The 17,582-nt window shown below is 35.2% G+C and overlaps 1 protein-coding gene across 6 annotated transcripts in view; it reads right to left on the bottom strand.

Annotated features, from left to right (window-relative positions):
• Positions 1–17,582, bottom strand: part of KIAA1109 (KIAA1109 ortholog) — a 219,349-nt gene that overhangs the window by 4,206 nt on the left and 197,561 nt on the right. For 4 of the 6 annotated variants that reach the window (XM_030815739.1, XM_030815740.1, XM_030815741.1 and 1 more), the window contains 12 exons: positions 14,756–14,956; positions 13,810–13,989; positions 11,631–11,768; positions 10,626–10,883; positions 9,684–9,834; positions 9,101–9,258; positions 8,775–8,967; positions 8,343–8,560; positions 5,270–5,521; positions 4,407–4,610; positions 2,423–2,617; positions 1,656–1,790 (listed from right to left, as the gene is read on the bottom strand). In XM_030815739.1, coding sequence (XP_030671599.1) covers positions 1,656–1,790; positions 2,423–2,617; positions 4,407–4,610; positions 5,270–5,521; positions 8,343–8,560; positions 8,775–8,967; positions 9,101–9,258; positions 9,684–9,834; positions 10,626–10,883; positions 11,631–11,768; positions 13,810–13,989; positions 14,756–14,956 — 2,283 coding nt within the window. Of the gene's footprint in view, positions 1–1,655; positions 1,791–2,422; positions 2,618–4,406; positions 4,611–5,269; positions 5,522–8,329; positions 8,561–8,774; positions 8,968–9,100; positions 9,259–9,683; positions 9,835–10,625; positions 10,884–11,630; positions 11,769–13,809; positions 13,990–14,755; positions 14,957–17,582 lie in introns of those variants that run through there. The other 2 variants (XM_030815742.1, XM_030815743.1) reach the window with 2 other exon arrangements.

Raw genomic sequence — 17,582 nt, forward strand, 5'->3', positions numbered from 1 at the left:
CCCTTTTCCCGTTGAAATGTTTTATAAGTTTATATTAAAATGGTCTTTTTGTTGTTGTTTTTTAGAAATACACATAGTTTGTGGCAGACCAAGACCAACACACTATTTCATAAAATGACAGATGTTTCACATCATACCCAAGAGAAACAAATCTGTCAGGTTTTCAAATATAGGTAGACTAGAAAATAGTTCTGAACTTCACATGTTTATCTTGAATCTGTGTTTTTCTACATTAAGTTTAAATATTAAGGCACAAAAACGGAAAGGATTACCAGTGACTGGAATCTGTTGGGGCTGTATGTGAAGATTTTATCTACTTATATGTAATATATAAGATTGCCTGTTATACAGTTTCTGTCATTTTACTTGAAGTTTCTACTGAGGTCATATAGATTTCTCCCAGCCATCATTATTGATTTTACTCTCTCACTGAATTTTGGGCACATCTCAATTGAATGTTAATAAAAGAGCATTTCAGTGTATGCTATGCTACCTTTGTACTCTTTCAACATGGTCGTTTGATAATCTTTATTTTTAAAATTCAAGACAAATTTTATATTTTTTCCTCATGAAGAAAATGAAACAGTATTAGAGTGTGACTTGAACAAATTACATTTATTCCAAGCTATTTATTAGGAAGCACATATGTGATTTTACCATTGTATATCCATAATGGTACAATAAACATTTATTGAATGAATAAATGGCCATATATTTTGTAAGCATTCCAAATCATTACACTTCAAACTACCTCATTCTTTTAAACAGTTACAGAGTACTATAATATATTAGCTAATTCCAGATATTAGGGCTGCCATACTTTTTTTTTTTTTCTCTTGAGACAGGATCTCACTCTATCACCCAGGCTGGAGTGTGGTGGTGCGATTATGGCTCACAGCTCACTGTAGTCGTGAACTCCCAGGCTCAAGCGATCCTCCCACCTCACAGCCTCCCGAGTAGCTGGGGACTACAGGTGTGTGCCACCACACCTGGCTAATTTTTGTATCTTTTGTATAAATGGGGTCTCACTTTGTTGCCTAGGCTGGTCTCAAAGCCCTGGGCTCAAGCAGTTCATCCTCCTCGGCATCCTAAAGTGCTGGTATTACAGACGTGAGCCACCGCCCCCAGTCACCATACATTTCTTAATGGGTAAACATTAAGCTACCAGTGTGTAAACCAATGTTAGCAAGCTCATGAACCCAAATACCACCACTGAGATTTAAGTAATTTATGTATTAAAAAGAAAATGTTTTCTGCATTCCAAACATTTATCAGCTTTCTCAATTCAGTTTTCACCATTAGGTAAATAACTCATGCTTCTTTATTATGTAGTTGTTTCTTTAGTCATTTCACTTTGATTTGCAGTATTTTGTCACATTTTCCTATTTTTCAAGAATCTCCTGTAAGATCTAACTGAAAATGTACATAAGAGAATATATACAGAAACACTTTGTAAAGTATAAAACACCATTGGTGCTGTATATATAGCAAGTACTCAGAAAGTCTGTGATAGTCTTACTAACACTATTTACTGATATCTTCAACTCACAGGAGATATATTCCACTCATTTTCTCATTAGACCATAACAATTCATGTAAATGGCATTCACAGCCGCCATTCCTGCAGCCTAAAAGAAAAAGAGTATTCCACCCACCTTTTTCTTTTTCTTTAAGATAAGCTGACACTAAATCATGAAGAAACATGATGAGCTCAGCATCCATAGTCACACAAATGTGGTCAGTGAACTCTGTCACCACACTACATTCTACTTTTGGCTTCAGGCTGGCATCTGCAATAATATGGTAAAAGATTTAATAAAATGAGTCATCTTCCCATTAATAAGGATTTATATAGGTCTATGTAAATGTATCCACATGAAATGTAACTGTAAAGAAATGAGTAATATCTGTATGTGATTTATAGGATGATGATAGTTTGTTAAGCACTTTCCTAGTACAGATTGAGTATCCCTTATCCAATTATGCTTGGGATCAGATGTCTTTCAAATTTTGGATTCTGGAATATTTGCATTATACTTAGTGGTTTTAGAACCCCAATCCAAAATCTGAAATCTCCAATGAGCATTTCCTGTGAGTGTCATGTGAGTGTTCAAAATATTTTGGATTTTAGGGCATTTCAGATTTTTGGATTGGGATGCTCAACCTATATATGCCATTTATTCCTCATAATAGTCCTATAAATAAAGTCCAATTATTCTTCTTCATTTTACTGAGGAGAGAGAGGTATAAGTTGGTTAAATAATTTTCCAGAGGTCATATAGCTGATAAGAAAATAAATCAATTTTGCCTAGAAAATCAATTTCATTAGATATTAATATTACAAAAAATCCATGGGAAGACAGCAGTAGTTTGAAGTGCCTTTCGTATTTTCTTATTAACTTTAAATTGTTTTTCTACATACCCTGTAATGAAGGCTCCTGTGGTTCTTGAACATGAATGGATTTAAAGTCAAGCTGCATCCTTGGTAATGCAAAGATAGTCTCTGTTTCATGGTTGTAGCTAGAACCTCCTCTGAATCCACTCAACAAACTAGAATTCTTCACAGTAGTGCTATTCTCAGTGTTGTTAGCATCAACATTACGAAGTAGATTTAGCTCTACATGCATAATGATAGAGAGTCAAATTAAAATAGGCATTGACAAGCCTATATGGCTTTCAAGACAACTATAATATACAGAACTATTATTTCAAAAGTTGGAAAGAACCACATTATATATAGATATAGACATACTACATATATCTATGTATACAGATATATACATAGACACATACGTATATCTATATATATACACATATGTATATCTATACATATGTATGTATATAGATATACGTAGTATATCTGTATCAGTATCTCACTGTTGTCAAGACCAAAGCTTTATAATAGGATTTGTATAAACCCAATACATTCTAGCTTTGGTTTCTGGGGTTTTAAAATGAATATTATTCTCAATTGAATTCATGTCTGAAGGTGCAATTTCACTAAGCCCAAAGGGCTCCATAGATTGAACACTTCACTCTTAAAGAATCTGAGATTAAATGGGATCCTGGTCTTGAAATCAGGTAGAAGTACTGATTTTCCCCAACATATGTGCTATGATTAAACTATAGATCTTAGTTTTATAAAGATCTTTTATAGATCTTAGAATTATAATAATTAGTATTTTTCTTCAGACAGCAGTTCATTATGCTAATAGACACTTTAGAACACTCCAGCCATAAAGATCCCCCTTCCCCCAAATCCCTGTTTGGAAGGTAAAATAGTCAATACAGGCATAATCTTCTGATTCACTTTCTTATTCTCCTTTGTTCTAGGAACATTTTTAACAGTCTCTATTCAATCCATGAGATGGCCTATTCCATGGTAACTGTTCTCATGGGGCCTAATCGTCATCTTTTCCATTTTGAAAAAAAGGTCATATTTGGCTGGGCGTGGTGGCTCATGCCTGTGATCCCAGCACTTTGGGAGGCTGAGGCAGGTGTATCAGGAGGTCAGGGGTTCGAGACTAGCCTGACCAACATGGTGAAACCCTCTGTCTACTAAAAATACAAAAATTAGCCGGGCGTGGTGGCGCATGCCTATAATCCCAGCTACTCAGGAGGCTGAGGCAGGAGAATCGCTTGAACCCACGAAATGGAGGTTGCAGTGAGCCAAGATCGTGCCACTGCACTTCAGTCTGGGTAACAGAGCAAGACTCTGTCTCAAAAAAAAAAAAAAAAAGAAAAAGAAAAAAGGTCATTTTTATGTAAAACATTGAAAAGTCTCAACACCTGTCAATCTAGTCAGCTTTCCAATACACAGAGATAATTGGTAAAAGCAATACTATAAACCCAAATCCCAAAAGCACCACAAAATAAGTTATCATGACCACATAATCACAAGACTGTTGTATCTAATCAAATGAAAAAAAAAACCATCAAAAGCACTTTCTTTTAAACTTACAACTTGATAGAATAATAATATTTGGTTTCATTTTGTTCTAGCTATTCGAACTTTAAGTTTGTGGTATTCCATTATTTAGTTGTGTAACAACCTCCCCAAACCTCCATTTTTTTAGCATTACTAGAAAAATATTTTTCCAGAATCATTCCTAAATATTTCCTAAAATATTTCTCAATGTAATAAACTTAATTTTATTTAAAGCCAATTTTATTTAGAATGTTTTCAATTACATTTAAAATAATTTGAGTCCATGAGATGCCGCATTACCAGGGTGGTATTAAATAATTATTACTTGTGTCAGCCAGCAAGATTAAAATGAAAATTGTTTAAGGAAATGAAAATTGTTTAAGGAAATGAAAACACCATCTCCATTTAAATTCTAAACACAGTCAACAGAATCCAAAATGGAAAAAACAAAATCTCTCCAAAGACTCAAAATTTTAACCTTCATTCCTTGTAGCTGTAACATAATTGAACCATTCTTTCACACTTGCTACTCCATGGGGTGGATTTTCATGGCGACGCCTTGTTATCTTGGTTATTGTTGCCATAGGACTTTCCAAAGCACCACATGGTTTGGTAACCATAGTATTATGACCCAGGTGAAAATCTAGTGTTTGTACAATATATGTAGAATGATCACTGGAGCCTACAACAAAATAAAAATACTTCTTTAAAGTAATAAACCATATTTAGATTCAAGATGATAATTGTGGCCTCAGAGCTATAAATTCAGTTGTCATATATAGGAAGGCTATAAAAATGAATAATAAATGAGGATAAAAACCAAATAATTCACAAATAATTATTCTATTAGTAGTAATTGGATTTGTCCCTAGTAAGATGAAGAGAGCATCAAACATCAAACATTTTTTTCCCCTCATAATGTAGAAACCACCAAGTAGAAAAGTAAAGCTCAAAGGAAATGGGTTTATCACTGTAGAGATAAAAGCACAGCCTTGCCTATATATTTTATAATATAGTCTTGACTGGCAAATAATTTCCTCACACTACCACTATGTTGCCTTCACTTCATGTTTTTATAAGAAAGATTACAGTAACTATTACCATGACTATGTTTAGCCACAGCAGCAGCAACTTCAATTGCCTAAGTAAGAAACATGGAGTAAGATGGCAAGTTCAGAAATTAACATGTTCCAGACATTATAAATATTGACTCATTGGCAGTGAACTCCTTAACATGTCAGATACATGATAACAAACGAGATGGACTTCAGAAATATAATTGTCGTTTATAGTCATAACAGAAGATAGGAGAAAGTAAAAGCTGGAAATGTGTCAGTTTACCATCTTCCCAGATTTTCTGAGCTTCAGTCCAAAAAGCAATATTTGGTTCTTCTAAATGAAAAAGGGCCCAAGATTTTGAACGGAAATTTGGACCATGAAAACATGCCAGTGTCATATGATTTCCATGTAAGCTCATTGATCCTCCAAATTGCATTCCATCTTCTGGTAATGGAATCTGAAATAAGGATATGTGGCATCCTGATACCACCTTCAATACTCCAGGCCAGTGTCGATGATGTGCTGCATCAAGTACTGCAAGAAAACCAAAAAACAATATCCTGAAGTGCCTAATGAGTACCCTTGAATAGGGTAGAGTGAGGCAGCAAGTGGCTGCTTTCTACAGTCGCAGGTAAGGGATGAAAACAGTGTCCAGTGCCTGTTTAACATTAAGCAATAGCTAATAAAGAGACATTCTAGGAAAAGACGCTGCATGAGGATGGATATAGCTAAGGAAAGTAGTAACTTGCTAAAAATAATTAAAACTAATATGTCTGAGGCTGGGTGCAGTGGCTCACGCCTGTAATCCCAGCACTTTTGGAAACCGTAGTAGGTGGATCACTTGAGGTCAGGAGTTCGAGACCAGCCTGGCCAACGTGGTGAAACCCTGTCTCTACTAAAAATACCAAAATTAGCTGGGTGCGGTGGAGCACGCCTGTAGTCCCAGCTACTTGGGAGGCTAAGGCAGGAGAATTGCTTGAACCCAGGAGGTGGAGGTTGTAGTGAGCTGAGATCATGCCACTGCACTCCAGCTTGGATGACAGTGAGAACCTGTCTCTAAAAAAAAAAAAAAAAAGAAAAGAAAAACCAAAACCTAATATGTCTGTAATGATTAATGAGTTACAAAGTACTTGCATGAAATTTTATGTAATTCTCTTTATAACTTTGTAAACTAGATATTTCATCTTGACTGATTTCAAGTGAAGAAGCAGAAGAACAAAGAGGTTAAGTGAACCAGTAACTGGAAGACCTAGAAATCAAATGGAGACCCCCTTATTTTAAGTACTGCTTTTAAACTCATATTCCTTTGCTACTCAAAGGTCAGAGGGCCAGCAGAATCAGCATTCCCTGGGAGCTTGTGAGAAATGCCGACTCTTAAGTCCACCTGTACCTAATATATCAAAATCTATATTTTAATAACATCTCCAGGGGTTTCAGATGCATGTTAAAGTTTGAGAAGCACTAATCAAACATACAAGGTATATTTTCCATTTATTCCAACAATGTTCCTTTTGCCTGTTTTCCGTACCTCTCACCCATAATCCAACCAAAGATCATGAATTGTATTCAGCTAGTATGTTTTCCTTTAAACAATTCCCTAAGCCTTTACGTTTGTTTTTGTGACAAGGAGTTTTTTTGAAGAATCCAGGCCAGGCATTTTGCAGAACATCCCCCAATTTTTATATGCCTAATATAAATTCCAGTTTAAAAGAAATACATGGACTAGAGAAAAACATAAATGACACCACAAGGAAGTAACTGAAAAAGATCTAGAAGGTAGGGAATTCTTTAGGACAGTTGGCTACATCTCTTAAACAAGTCAGTTCATATAAAAAATGAACTGTGCTAAATTAAAAGAAGGCAAAGGAACATAACCATATTTAACCTGTGATCTTGGATTGGATAAACTGGTTTGGACAAAACCATTATAGAGGACATTTTTAGATCAATCATGGAAATTTGAATGTTTTGAAAGCTAAAGGAGATAATTAGCAAAATGGAAAGTTGGAGATTGTTGACCTACAAAATGGTATGAATTTTGATATTTTCTTAAAATGTACGCATATATACAGATACACAGAAAAATATCTGGAGGTATATGCTCTAAGATGTTCACAGTGATTTCTGAGTGGAATGTGATGGTTTTATTTTTTGCTTCTCTTGTGTTTTCTCGTTTTTTTCAATGTACACGTATTACTTCTGTGAAAATAAAGTTATTAAAAAGCTATCCTCATTCCGACTGCTTCTCACCACTTATATCTCTATCATCCTAGTGAAAGCCACCACTTCTTGCCTGGACTCTTGCAATGGCTTCCTTACGATAATGATGTAACTATGTACGTAACAATGGTAATGGTAATTATTGCAATGGTTTCCTTCCATTCTTAACTGCCTACAGTCTGTTCTTCACACAGTAGCCAGAGTGAGCTTTAAAAGGGAGTATTTTTTGAAAAGGTAAATCAGATATCAAATCTGTTTAAAACTCTCTGATAGCTAACCATCATATTAAAAATCTTATATGTAGTATACCTCTGTGAATTCATGTCCGGCATTTTCGTCCTTGCTCATTTCTGTTCCAGCCACAGTGGCAACCTTAATGATCCTCAAGCCAAGTTTGTTTCTACTAGGGGAACTTTGGACTCAATATCCCCCTATGCCTGGAACTCTCTTCTCCCACATCTTAGCCTTGTTCTTTCATTCACATTTCCACTAAAATGTCACTTCAGAAAAGGCCTAAATGATCACCCTTTCTAAAATAGCTATCCTCACATTTAATCATTCTCTATATTCTTCCCGTTGTGTTCTTTTGCTTAGTACGTCTCTCTTACTGAAATTATCTTATATATTTAGTTAGTAAATTTACTATGGTCTTTCTCTCCCATTAGAATCTAAGCTTCATGAGGGTAGTGATTCTGTCCACCACTATATCTCCTGTGCCTAGAATAGTGCCTGAGCACATGGTTGTAGCTTAATATTTGCCAATTCAATTACTAAGTGAAAATAATGACCTGCTTAATACCACTCACCTAATAAATCCAAATTCAGATATTCTGACTCCATAGACATTCTAAACCAGAACATGATATTGTCATAAACACTATTCAAGAGTGTGGAGCGGGTATGGATGCAGATGCACTGCAGCAGGGGGAAGAGATAACAAATGATGTCTTCCTAAATGATGGCCTCTAATTCCATTGGCAGGTAGAAATTCTGGTCCTTTGCTAACTGAGTGGGATAAAGAGCCTGTGGGCTATTTTCTAAGTAGGGCATACAGATTATTATTATTTTAAATTAAGAATATAACATATTTAGTGAAAGATAAAAGCATATATAAAAGCTTACTTCTAATTCTTACATTGTTCTTGTGAACTTTTTTCTAGGTTGCTAGTCATTGTCTTTGGCGGAAGATAAGGAACTGGTCCCCAGGTAGACAGAGCTCGTTTGCTGGTATCAAATTGTTGTGTGAAAAATTCCTGGAGCTTCATTCCTATTTTTATCAGATCTGGTGTGGTTGATCTTGATATCATTACTTGGAAAATATCCCACTTCAAATCTCCATGGACGAAAATCTCGCTAGAGCATAAAACAAAATCTTTGTCATATGTCTTATGGAAGATACTGAAAAAGTACAAGAAACATTTTCTTCCCCCGCCCAGCTTTTTAATTTGTATTAATTGCATAATAAATAAGAGTTTTGTAAGAAAAATTGCTGTTTTCTCACCAGATGATAGACAATATGTTGAGAACAGTCATGTAAAGTGTCCAAAAAGTAATCCTTAATAAATACCTTTTATCAGTTATGCTTGAATCCAATGTATTATACAAGTTTACTTTCCATTCATCCTGAAGCTTAAGGTCAGCATTACTGAAGATGCCCATGAGGATACTTGAGCCCATGTAATCAACACGAGCTTCAGTAGAACCCATAGTAATCTGAATTTTGTGACTGGGTTGCTGATTTGGATGTTCAGAAATATGAGCTAAAATAGAAACAATAATTAATTTTCACAGACATGTCCATGGGAAAAACTCATGAGAATCAATTTCCAAAAGCGTTTTTTTGATATATGTATCTTAAGGATATGTTAGATCAGTTGTAAAATTTCAACATACCAACCATCTCCAAAGCATTGACATCTATGGTCCCTCCAACTACTCCTCCTTTAGAATCTAATTGTGATCTTCCCAAACCAACAGACATGCTGATCTCTCGATCACGATTACTTCCTACTGACAGACGGCCCTGGCTCTTCAAACCACTAGTTGTCCAACTAAAAAATGAAAAAGAGGTTATTAGATATATAGCTTCCAGTGTCATGAATTAAAACAGGATTTAAATTAAAAAGGAGTTAAATCAGATTATTTAAAAGGTCAGGTTTGACAATGAAACATACTTTATATAAAAACTGGTAAATATTTGAATATTAACATTGATAATGAAGCTTTACTCCTAGCTAGGAAATTACTCTGTTCTCCTTATAATTGATTCCCTTTTTATAGAACATATATTTCATGATGTTTTATATTGCAGTATCCTTAGAATTAAGCCATTTTCAGGATAAAACATTTTATATTGTTTATCTACTATCTTTTTCAAATATTTAGCATCCAAAAAAGGTTCTGATATCTTTACTACAATAGAAAAAAAAATTACAAAAATGATTAAATACATTTCCTTTGTATCTGAACAGCTTACGTTGTATTTCCCATTACATTACTCATATTCATTTGAACGTTTAATTGCTTCAAGTTGATAGCAAACACGACAAGTGTTTCCCATGGGGTCCCTTGTTGGCTTGCTGCTTTGTTTGATTTGTTAAAAGGAGTTGATGTTTTTGAAAGTGAATCTAAAAATAGAAGAATCAAATACATGTTCATTCACATAAATGCCAAGCTAGTTACAAAGCAAAAACTATTTTTATTGCTATAATCCAAAAAGTAAAAATATAATATTCTTGTATTAGAATCTAATGTTTCATAGTTATCCTATTGCCTCTAAAATAATAGTTACCATTTACTAAATAAGTTTATAAGTGCTGGCAGCTTTACCTCTCGAAAGCTCATAAAATTATGTATGGCCCCCATTTTATAAGAGGAAATTCTGGTGTGCATGGGATATAGCAGCACAGATCCTGCATCACCCTACGATTTTGTTTAACAAAGAAGAAAATCATAAGGTGCTATTGCCAAATACAGGACTCAAAGGCAGAAACCACTCTGAAATGCAGATGCCGGTTGGGGTGCCTGTCTTTTGTGTCCTTATGGACTTAGTACATATCTTGAATCCTGCATTTGCTCATTATGTTTTAATCTTTTGACGAGAACCACATCATTCATTTTTATACAATCAGGTACAAGTACAAGGCCAAGCCCATATGGAGCACACAAACAATATGCTAATTCCTCTCCCCTTATCCATTTGTAAAGCTACTGGCCATCTAGCTGTCTTGATGGCAATACTTTGAGATGTTTGTTTTGTTGTTTTTTCTGTGTTTGGGGATTTTTTTTTTTTTTTTTTGACGTGTCATAAAAACCTCAAGAATAGATTTTCCTATAGTTAGGGCTGAAATCTGAGAGTAACTAAGATTGTATCCTGAGAACACTGTAGGGCTACTGATAACAAAAAGAGCAGTGTTACCTCTTCGAGGAACTGAAGAATCAGATACACTCCTTGATCTTAGGGAAGCTGGGGATTTTAGGCTCTGTCCTACTGTCCCTGGTGACATGGTGCTGTTTGTCATATGCTCATTGAACACACTAGGTGACTGAGGCATGTGGGTGAAGGAGGCTGACTGACTTGGCTGCTCCCAGGTCTTGCAGTAAGCTTTTCTTGATGATTCAGGGGAAAGGTGTTGGCTTACCCCTTCAATGGAATCAGGTGTCCCTGGGCCAGATGCTAGTAGAAAACAAACAAAACAAACAAAAAATCCAAAGTAACAGGGTAAAATCCCTATGTTATAAAATAATTTCACCCATCCATCATTTCTAATCACATTACATATTCCTTCTAGTTCTCTATTTAGCAGCTGTACAGCAATTTACAGTTTGCAAAGAACATGCCAGTGTTTTGTTTAAACTCCATGAAAAGAGCAAAACAGGACCTCTGGTCCCAGTTTACAGGTGAGGGAATACACTCAGACTTAGGGTTTCTCATATTTACCTCTGTATGTAACTGACTCTACTTTTCATTTCCAAAAATCTCTTGATTTCATTACCTACAGCAATATCTAAATCCAGCAGACAAATGCAGGTAAGATAGTAACATGTCCCCAGCATCTTCTGTTTCCCATGCTTCACTAACCATGATTAACTTGGATATTTAAAAGGATTACAGAGTAATCATTATAGAATAAATGTACTAACAAATTTACTAATTTGTTAGGATAGTTATAGAATAAACTGTATTTATTCAGCTAGAATGTAATCTCAAAGAAGACAAGACTTTTTGTCTGTTTGGTTCTCTAATATATCCTCAGTGCTAATATATCCCTTGTGGTTGGCATTTTAGAGGGGCCCAATGGACATTTCTTGAATGACTGAACACATCACATGGTACACCCGGCCAAGTAAGATCATGTTTGTGTTATCAATTGTAGGTCTTGCTGCTACTGTAACCAGAATTAAAATTACATAACAAGCTTACTTGGCAAATTTATAGTTTGGTCTCCAAGGAATAGACGTCTTGCAATACTTCTTCTGTACCATGCTCTTGGAAATGCCAGAATTTCACTGAGTCGGCGCATATCATATTTAAAGGAGGCAGACCCTATATCACAAACAGCTGATACATAAATAACATTTGTTAGTACAGATTTCTAAAACCTTTAATGTTTTCACATGGTAGGTATAAGACAATGTTATTACACAGCTGAATTATACTTAAGTTACATATTATGATTAGTAAGTGATACATTCTTCCACAAATTACAAAAACAGCACATTCTAACACTGTTAGTACCATTTGCCTTTTTTGAGGTGATGGCAAGTTGGAATTCTATTATCACTTTATCATGAAATCCTCAGAGAAGTTCTAAAGATCAGTCTGATAGCCAGCTTTCAGTTTTAACTCAACAGTCTTTTTCCATTATGGAAAATGAATCATCAGGATGAGCTGGTATACAAATTTTCTCAAACGGAATTGTAAACCAAATAGCTGTGTGGCAGGGACTACTATTTTCCTATCAGACTAATAGCAGTAACTTTAGACAAAAAACATTTTGATGGCCTTCTTCCAGAGTTCTGCTCTGGAGCATTCTTCAACTCCTGTTGTATGTGCTCTTCTATTCTTCTACCATAGTTTCTATAGGGTTTACATGCCAGTGACTCCCACAACTAAAATTTCTGTTTTTGTCTGAGCCCATAACTACATAGCGATACCCCCTAAGTCAGTTGCCTACCAGAACCTTCCACCTAAATGTCCCATAGATATTTCCTTCTTTATTTTCTAAGTTAATGACTTCACTCCTCCTTCAGTCATCTAAGCTAAAAGTCTAAGGCATTCTTGTGTCCTCTGTTGCCCCTAATACAACTTGTACTTAAGTTTATGGATTCTCTTCTATCTCTCTTGAACCCACTCCTCAGTCCCTTTTCTCCTTTTTTTACTGCCACAGTTCATGCTCTCATCTACTATTGCATAGTCTACTTCAGCAGCCTCCTCAAGCATCTTTTCTTTCCTATCTTTCAGGCTACCATCAAGTCACTTTCTAAAACACCATTCTGAAGCATCACCCCATTTCTTAACTTCTAATGGCTTCTCACTGCCGAAATCATCAGAACCCAATTCTTTAGCATGGCATATGATATGAGTCCCTCCACAATCAGGTCCTATTTTATCAGCTTTACCTCTAGCCTCTCTATTTCTGGCTCCATCCACTTTGTACAACCAATTAAGTGTTCACTTATACCCTGTGCTTCAGCCACAGCAAATCAAAGTATGATCCAGAAGCATACATTTTGATGCTTCTGTGCCATTGAATACCATGTTGCTACCTCCAAGAATATTCCTACTCATTTTTCAAAATGTGGGCCAAATAACATTTCCTATGTGAAGCCTTTTCTGATTTCTCATACAAGACAGAATTTATTGTTTCTTTCTCTTTATAGAAAGCTCCATTATAGCATTTATTATCCTGGACTCATTTATTTGTCTACACATAAGACCTTGTCTTATTCATGCCTGCTCCCCTCAATCACCTAGCAATCTCAGGTAAAAGTTTACCCTAAAACACAGGCTTAATATATATTTTCAGAATATTGGGTTAAGTGAACATACCATATTTATTTGATTCATAATTGTGAAAGTTTTTACTCAGTATTCTGGATTCTTCAGAATGTCTATCTGCATCTAATTTTAAACACTCAAATCACAATGTAAAGGAAATGATTTGCCCATAGTTATTATATATAGCTGTTTATAAAACCAGCAGTACACATGCACACAATTCAAGGTTTTCTGACATCAAGTAAACATTTTTAAACATCACTCATCCCGTTTTAGTGTTTTAAGCATTTACAATTAGAAGAACAAAAAGAAACTGTAACAATTCATGGTGGAGAAAAAGTGAAGAAAAGAAGCAACTTTTACTGACTTAATTAGGCATACTTGGCCCTTGGGTGATATGTCTGTTTATCCAGAAATTATATTCCTAACATTTATTACTTGGATTGAGACAGTACCATAGGCTGGGCATTCCTCTCCTTTATATCAACTTATCACTGAAAGCTTAACATTAAGTGACTTAATATTTAAACACTATTAAAACAGAGGCCATTATTTAATTTTGAAAACAATATTTTAATTTAAAAACTATAAAATTGAGTACCAGATATATTTATTAACGTAGTATCCATTTTGCTTGCAGACTTGCTTACAGACTGACTTTCAAAAAATGAGGCACCTCCTGAACGCCTGATCCGTGACAAACTCACTTTTACAAACTCAAGGTTTATACTGAGTGAATCTTTTCGACCAGTGACTGAAGTGGGCTCCTCATCCACATTCCCTTTAAAACAAACGAACAAACAACATAACCCCCATATCTACATATACCTATATACACACAGCTGTCTAGTTAGGTGAAAATTATGTAATACACTGTAATATGCCATGAATTAAAATCACTTGAGGTAAAAATTTAAGCAGAGTGATCTAATGAGCATTAGCATTCCTAACAACAATTTAAGAGGTTCAAACCCATAAACATAATTGGTGATTTTTACAACCTTTCTCCAACAATAGAAACTAGAATTGACATGGAATATATGTTTTCATCATTTATTTAAATACAAGAGTTAGTTACTAATAAGAAGCTTTTATGCATTTGCAGTGTTTTATCTGCACTTAAAGTGACAATGAAATTTAATTTCACTAAATGGCTGACTTAAATTATAGCCTCTTTTTAAATTAACAATTGTGACCCATGCACTTTAAAATTTTACTTCTGTTCAATTTGTTATATAAATGGACAGTGATTTGCTAAGACATTTAAATATTTCAATAATGTAAGTAATCTCTGATATCCAGAGATTACTGTGCTGTGTATATCGCTTAGAAAATATTCTGAATTTTAAAAATTCTTGTAGAATTAATTCACCTGAATTACCTAATATATATGTCTACTTATGTAAATATGAGATAGGTATTATCAAAGAGGAAAAATATAAAAAGCATCTGATCTTGGCTATGTCCCTTACGATTTATGAAAATAAAGCTTGAAAGCTTGAAAAGATGCTGTAAATCTGAAAAAGACATAAACATGCAAAGTATACCTAATCCTCCTGATCCAGGTGTAAGGCCAGAAACAGCAGCTTTTTGTTTCCCTGCTCCATATGGATGAAATACATAAAGGGAAAAGTCAGACATGCATGCAGTGAAGCTCAAGCCAGATGAACTACTGCTGGAACTGGTCAGGTCTGACTGACTACTACTATGTCGACTTCGGCCAAGAGGGCTGCCTAATCCCGATGAACCTACAGTGAGCACAGGAAATTGAAAATATAAGCTACGAGAAAAAAAGGCCAGTCAATAATATGTTTTTAAGAACCAAACATGACTTCAGAATAAAATGGAAACACTCAAACATCAAATCAATAGATTTAACAGATCAATAGATTTAAATCCTTAAAACTGAAATAAAGACTTAGATGTATTTTCCAATTAATTTACGCCAGGGTTGAATACTCTGTTCATCCTTAAAACAATTTTGCCTACTGCATGGTTTCCTATTTCTTTTCTCCTTCACTACTAGAAGCAGGCAGTGGAAGAGGCCCAAAATAGCTGGGGCTTAAGCAAAGTGGGGGAGAACATACTGTAAAAAATCCATATCATATACTTGGAGTCCACATTTCAGTGGGTGCAGTGGAAACAGGGCAAGGTATGCAAAAGCAGAAAGTAAAAAAATCTCTTGTTAGAGAGCCAAGTGTCCTTGTTGGTAACATTTACTAGGGATGGACAGGTAAATTCCAAAAACAAAAAAATATGAGACCATTTGAATAGATTATTAAATGATTTTGCTGGTGATTCCAAAATGTATGTCCAGACCAGACCTCCTTTGGATTTATATATTACAACTGCCTACTTGATCTCCTATTAGAATGGGTCACAGGCATTTAAACTGAACTGCACTCTTGATCTTTTTCCTTGAATTTGCTTTTCTTCCAGTGGTCCCCATCTCCAGTAAATGAATACTCCCATGAAAATAGCTCAACCAGGCTGGGCTCAGTGGCTCATGCCTGTAATCCCAGCACTCTGGGAGGCTGAAGCAGGCAGATCACGAGGTCTGGAGTTTGAGACCAGCCTGACCAATACGGTGAAACCCCATCTCTACTAAAAATACAAAAACTAGCCGGGCGTGGTGGCATGCACCTGTAATCCCAGCTACTCAGGAGGCTGAGGCAGGAGAATTGCTTGAACCCGGAAGGCAGAGGCTGCAGTGAGCCGAGATGGCGCCACTACACTCCAGCCTGGACAACAGAGCGAGACTCAGTCTCAAAAAAAAAAAATAAATAAATAAAAAGAAAATAGCTCAACCAAAACCTGGGAGTTATCTGTCATCCTTCCTACTCCTGACTCTGTCATGCAATTTATCATTCATCATTTCTATATCTCAGGCATATAAAGTCGGTCCATTTCCTTCCATCTCACTGCTGCCATTCTAGCTTAAGCAATTATTAACTCTGCCTGGACTACAGCAACTGCTCTCCTTGCCTTGTCCTACTCCAATCAACTGCCACACTGCAGCTGGACTGGTATTCTAAAAGTATGTATGTGAATCATATCCACTCCCTTGCTTAACCTTTCAGTGGCTTTCCCATATGAGTTGGCTCTTTTCTATCTCTCTAAACCTTTCTTATGCCAGTCTCCACACTTAACAATGGCTTTTTTTTCTTTTTGTTATTCAGAGTTGCCAAATTGTTTCTTCTTCGTGGATTTTGTATTCTCTCCCAGGAGTGTCCATTCCCCCAATTGTCTGCTTGGCTAACCCGCACTCACTTCACGTTTCCATTTAAAATAAGCTTGTTTGCTGGGCTATTACTTGTTTCTCCAAATTCAGTTTAGGTTCCACATTAGTAAGTATGGACCATCTCTATTAGCTAAGTTCACTATTACTATGCCCTAGCACTGACCCAGACCACAAAGTAAAAATCCTTTGAAAGAATGGATACTGTTGCAGCCTATATATTCTCATCATCATTCCTTGAATATATAATGATAAAATGAGGGGTGCTATTCATTTCTGTTATTTTCTAAGGAATCATAAAATTTGGGCATAAAAAAGTTTCTAATTTCATATTCCTTTCACTACTTATTCCTAGCATGGTGCATATATACTGCTATAATAATTTAAGTGCTAATAATTTATGACATTATGACAGTTTATCATTAAGAAAAAGATTAACATACCAAAAGAGAAATGGGCATGGGCATATATTTACCACTCCCAAGAAATAGCTAATACAGTAATAGAGTACAGATTAAAATAATAAAATCCAAATTTAATCCATCACATTGACAATGATTAAAATTAAATTTAAAGCAGTGTTGGGAAGAATACAATGAGCTGGTGTCCATACACACTGTGATGAGAGTGTAGAAATCTTACAGTCTTACCAGAAAGCAAATGTATCAAACACTTTCAAAATGTTCATACTTCCTAACCTAGAAATTCCACTTTTAATAATTTCTCCTAAGAATATATCTTTGTTTAAAAATATTTACATACAAAGATGTTGATTTTAGTATTATTTTGAAAGCAAAATAACCCACGGAATCTCAAGTATATGATCAAAACGATGGAATATCTTACAGCCATTAATTTCAGAGATGAATATTTAATAATTTAGGAAAATACCTATGATATTTTAAATTTTAAAAAGTTACATAGCAGAAGAGGCCATATTTCAATTTTTGCCTTGGAAAAATATGGTATCACTACAGAAATGTAGTGTTATCAGCGTTAACACTGGTTACCTAGGATAAAGGGATATTCTCATTTTCATTTCACCTTTAGTACTTTTCATTTTCTATAATGAATAGTGAGTGTAACTTTTATAATCAGAAAATGTTTTTCAAAAACCAACACTACCACTACAATAT

Source organism: Nomascus leucogenys, chromosome 7b (assembly GCF_006542625.1).
Source record: "Nomascus leucogenys isolate Asia chromosome 7b, Asia_NLE_v1, whole genome shotgun sequence".
NCBI classification, from domain to species: domain Eukaryota; kingdom Metazoa; phylum Chordata; class Mammalia; order Primates; family Hylobatidae; genus Nomascus; species Nomascus leucogenys.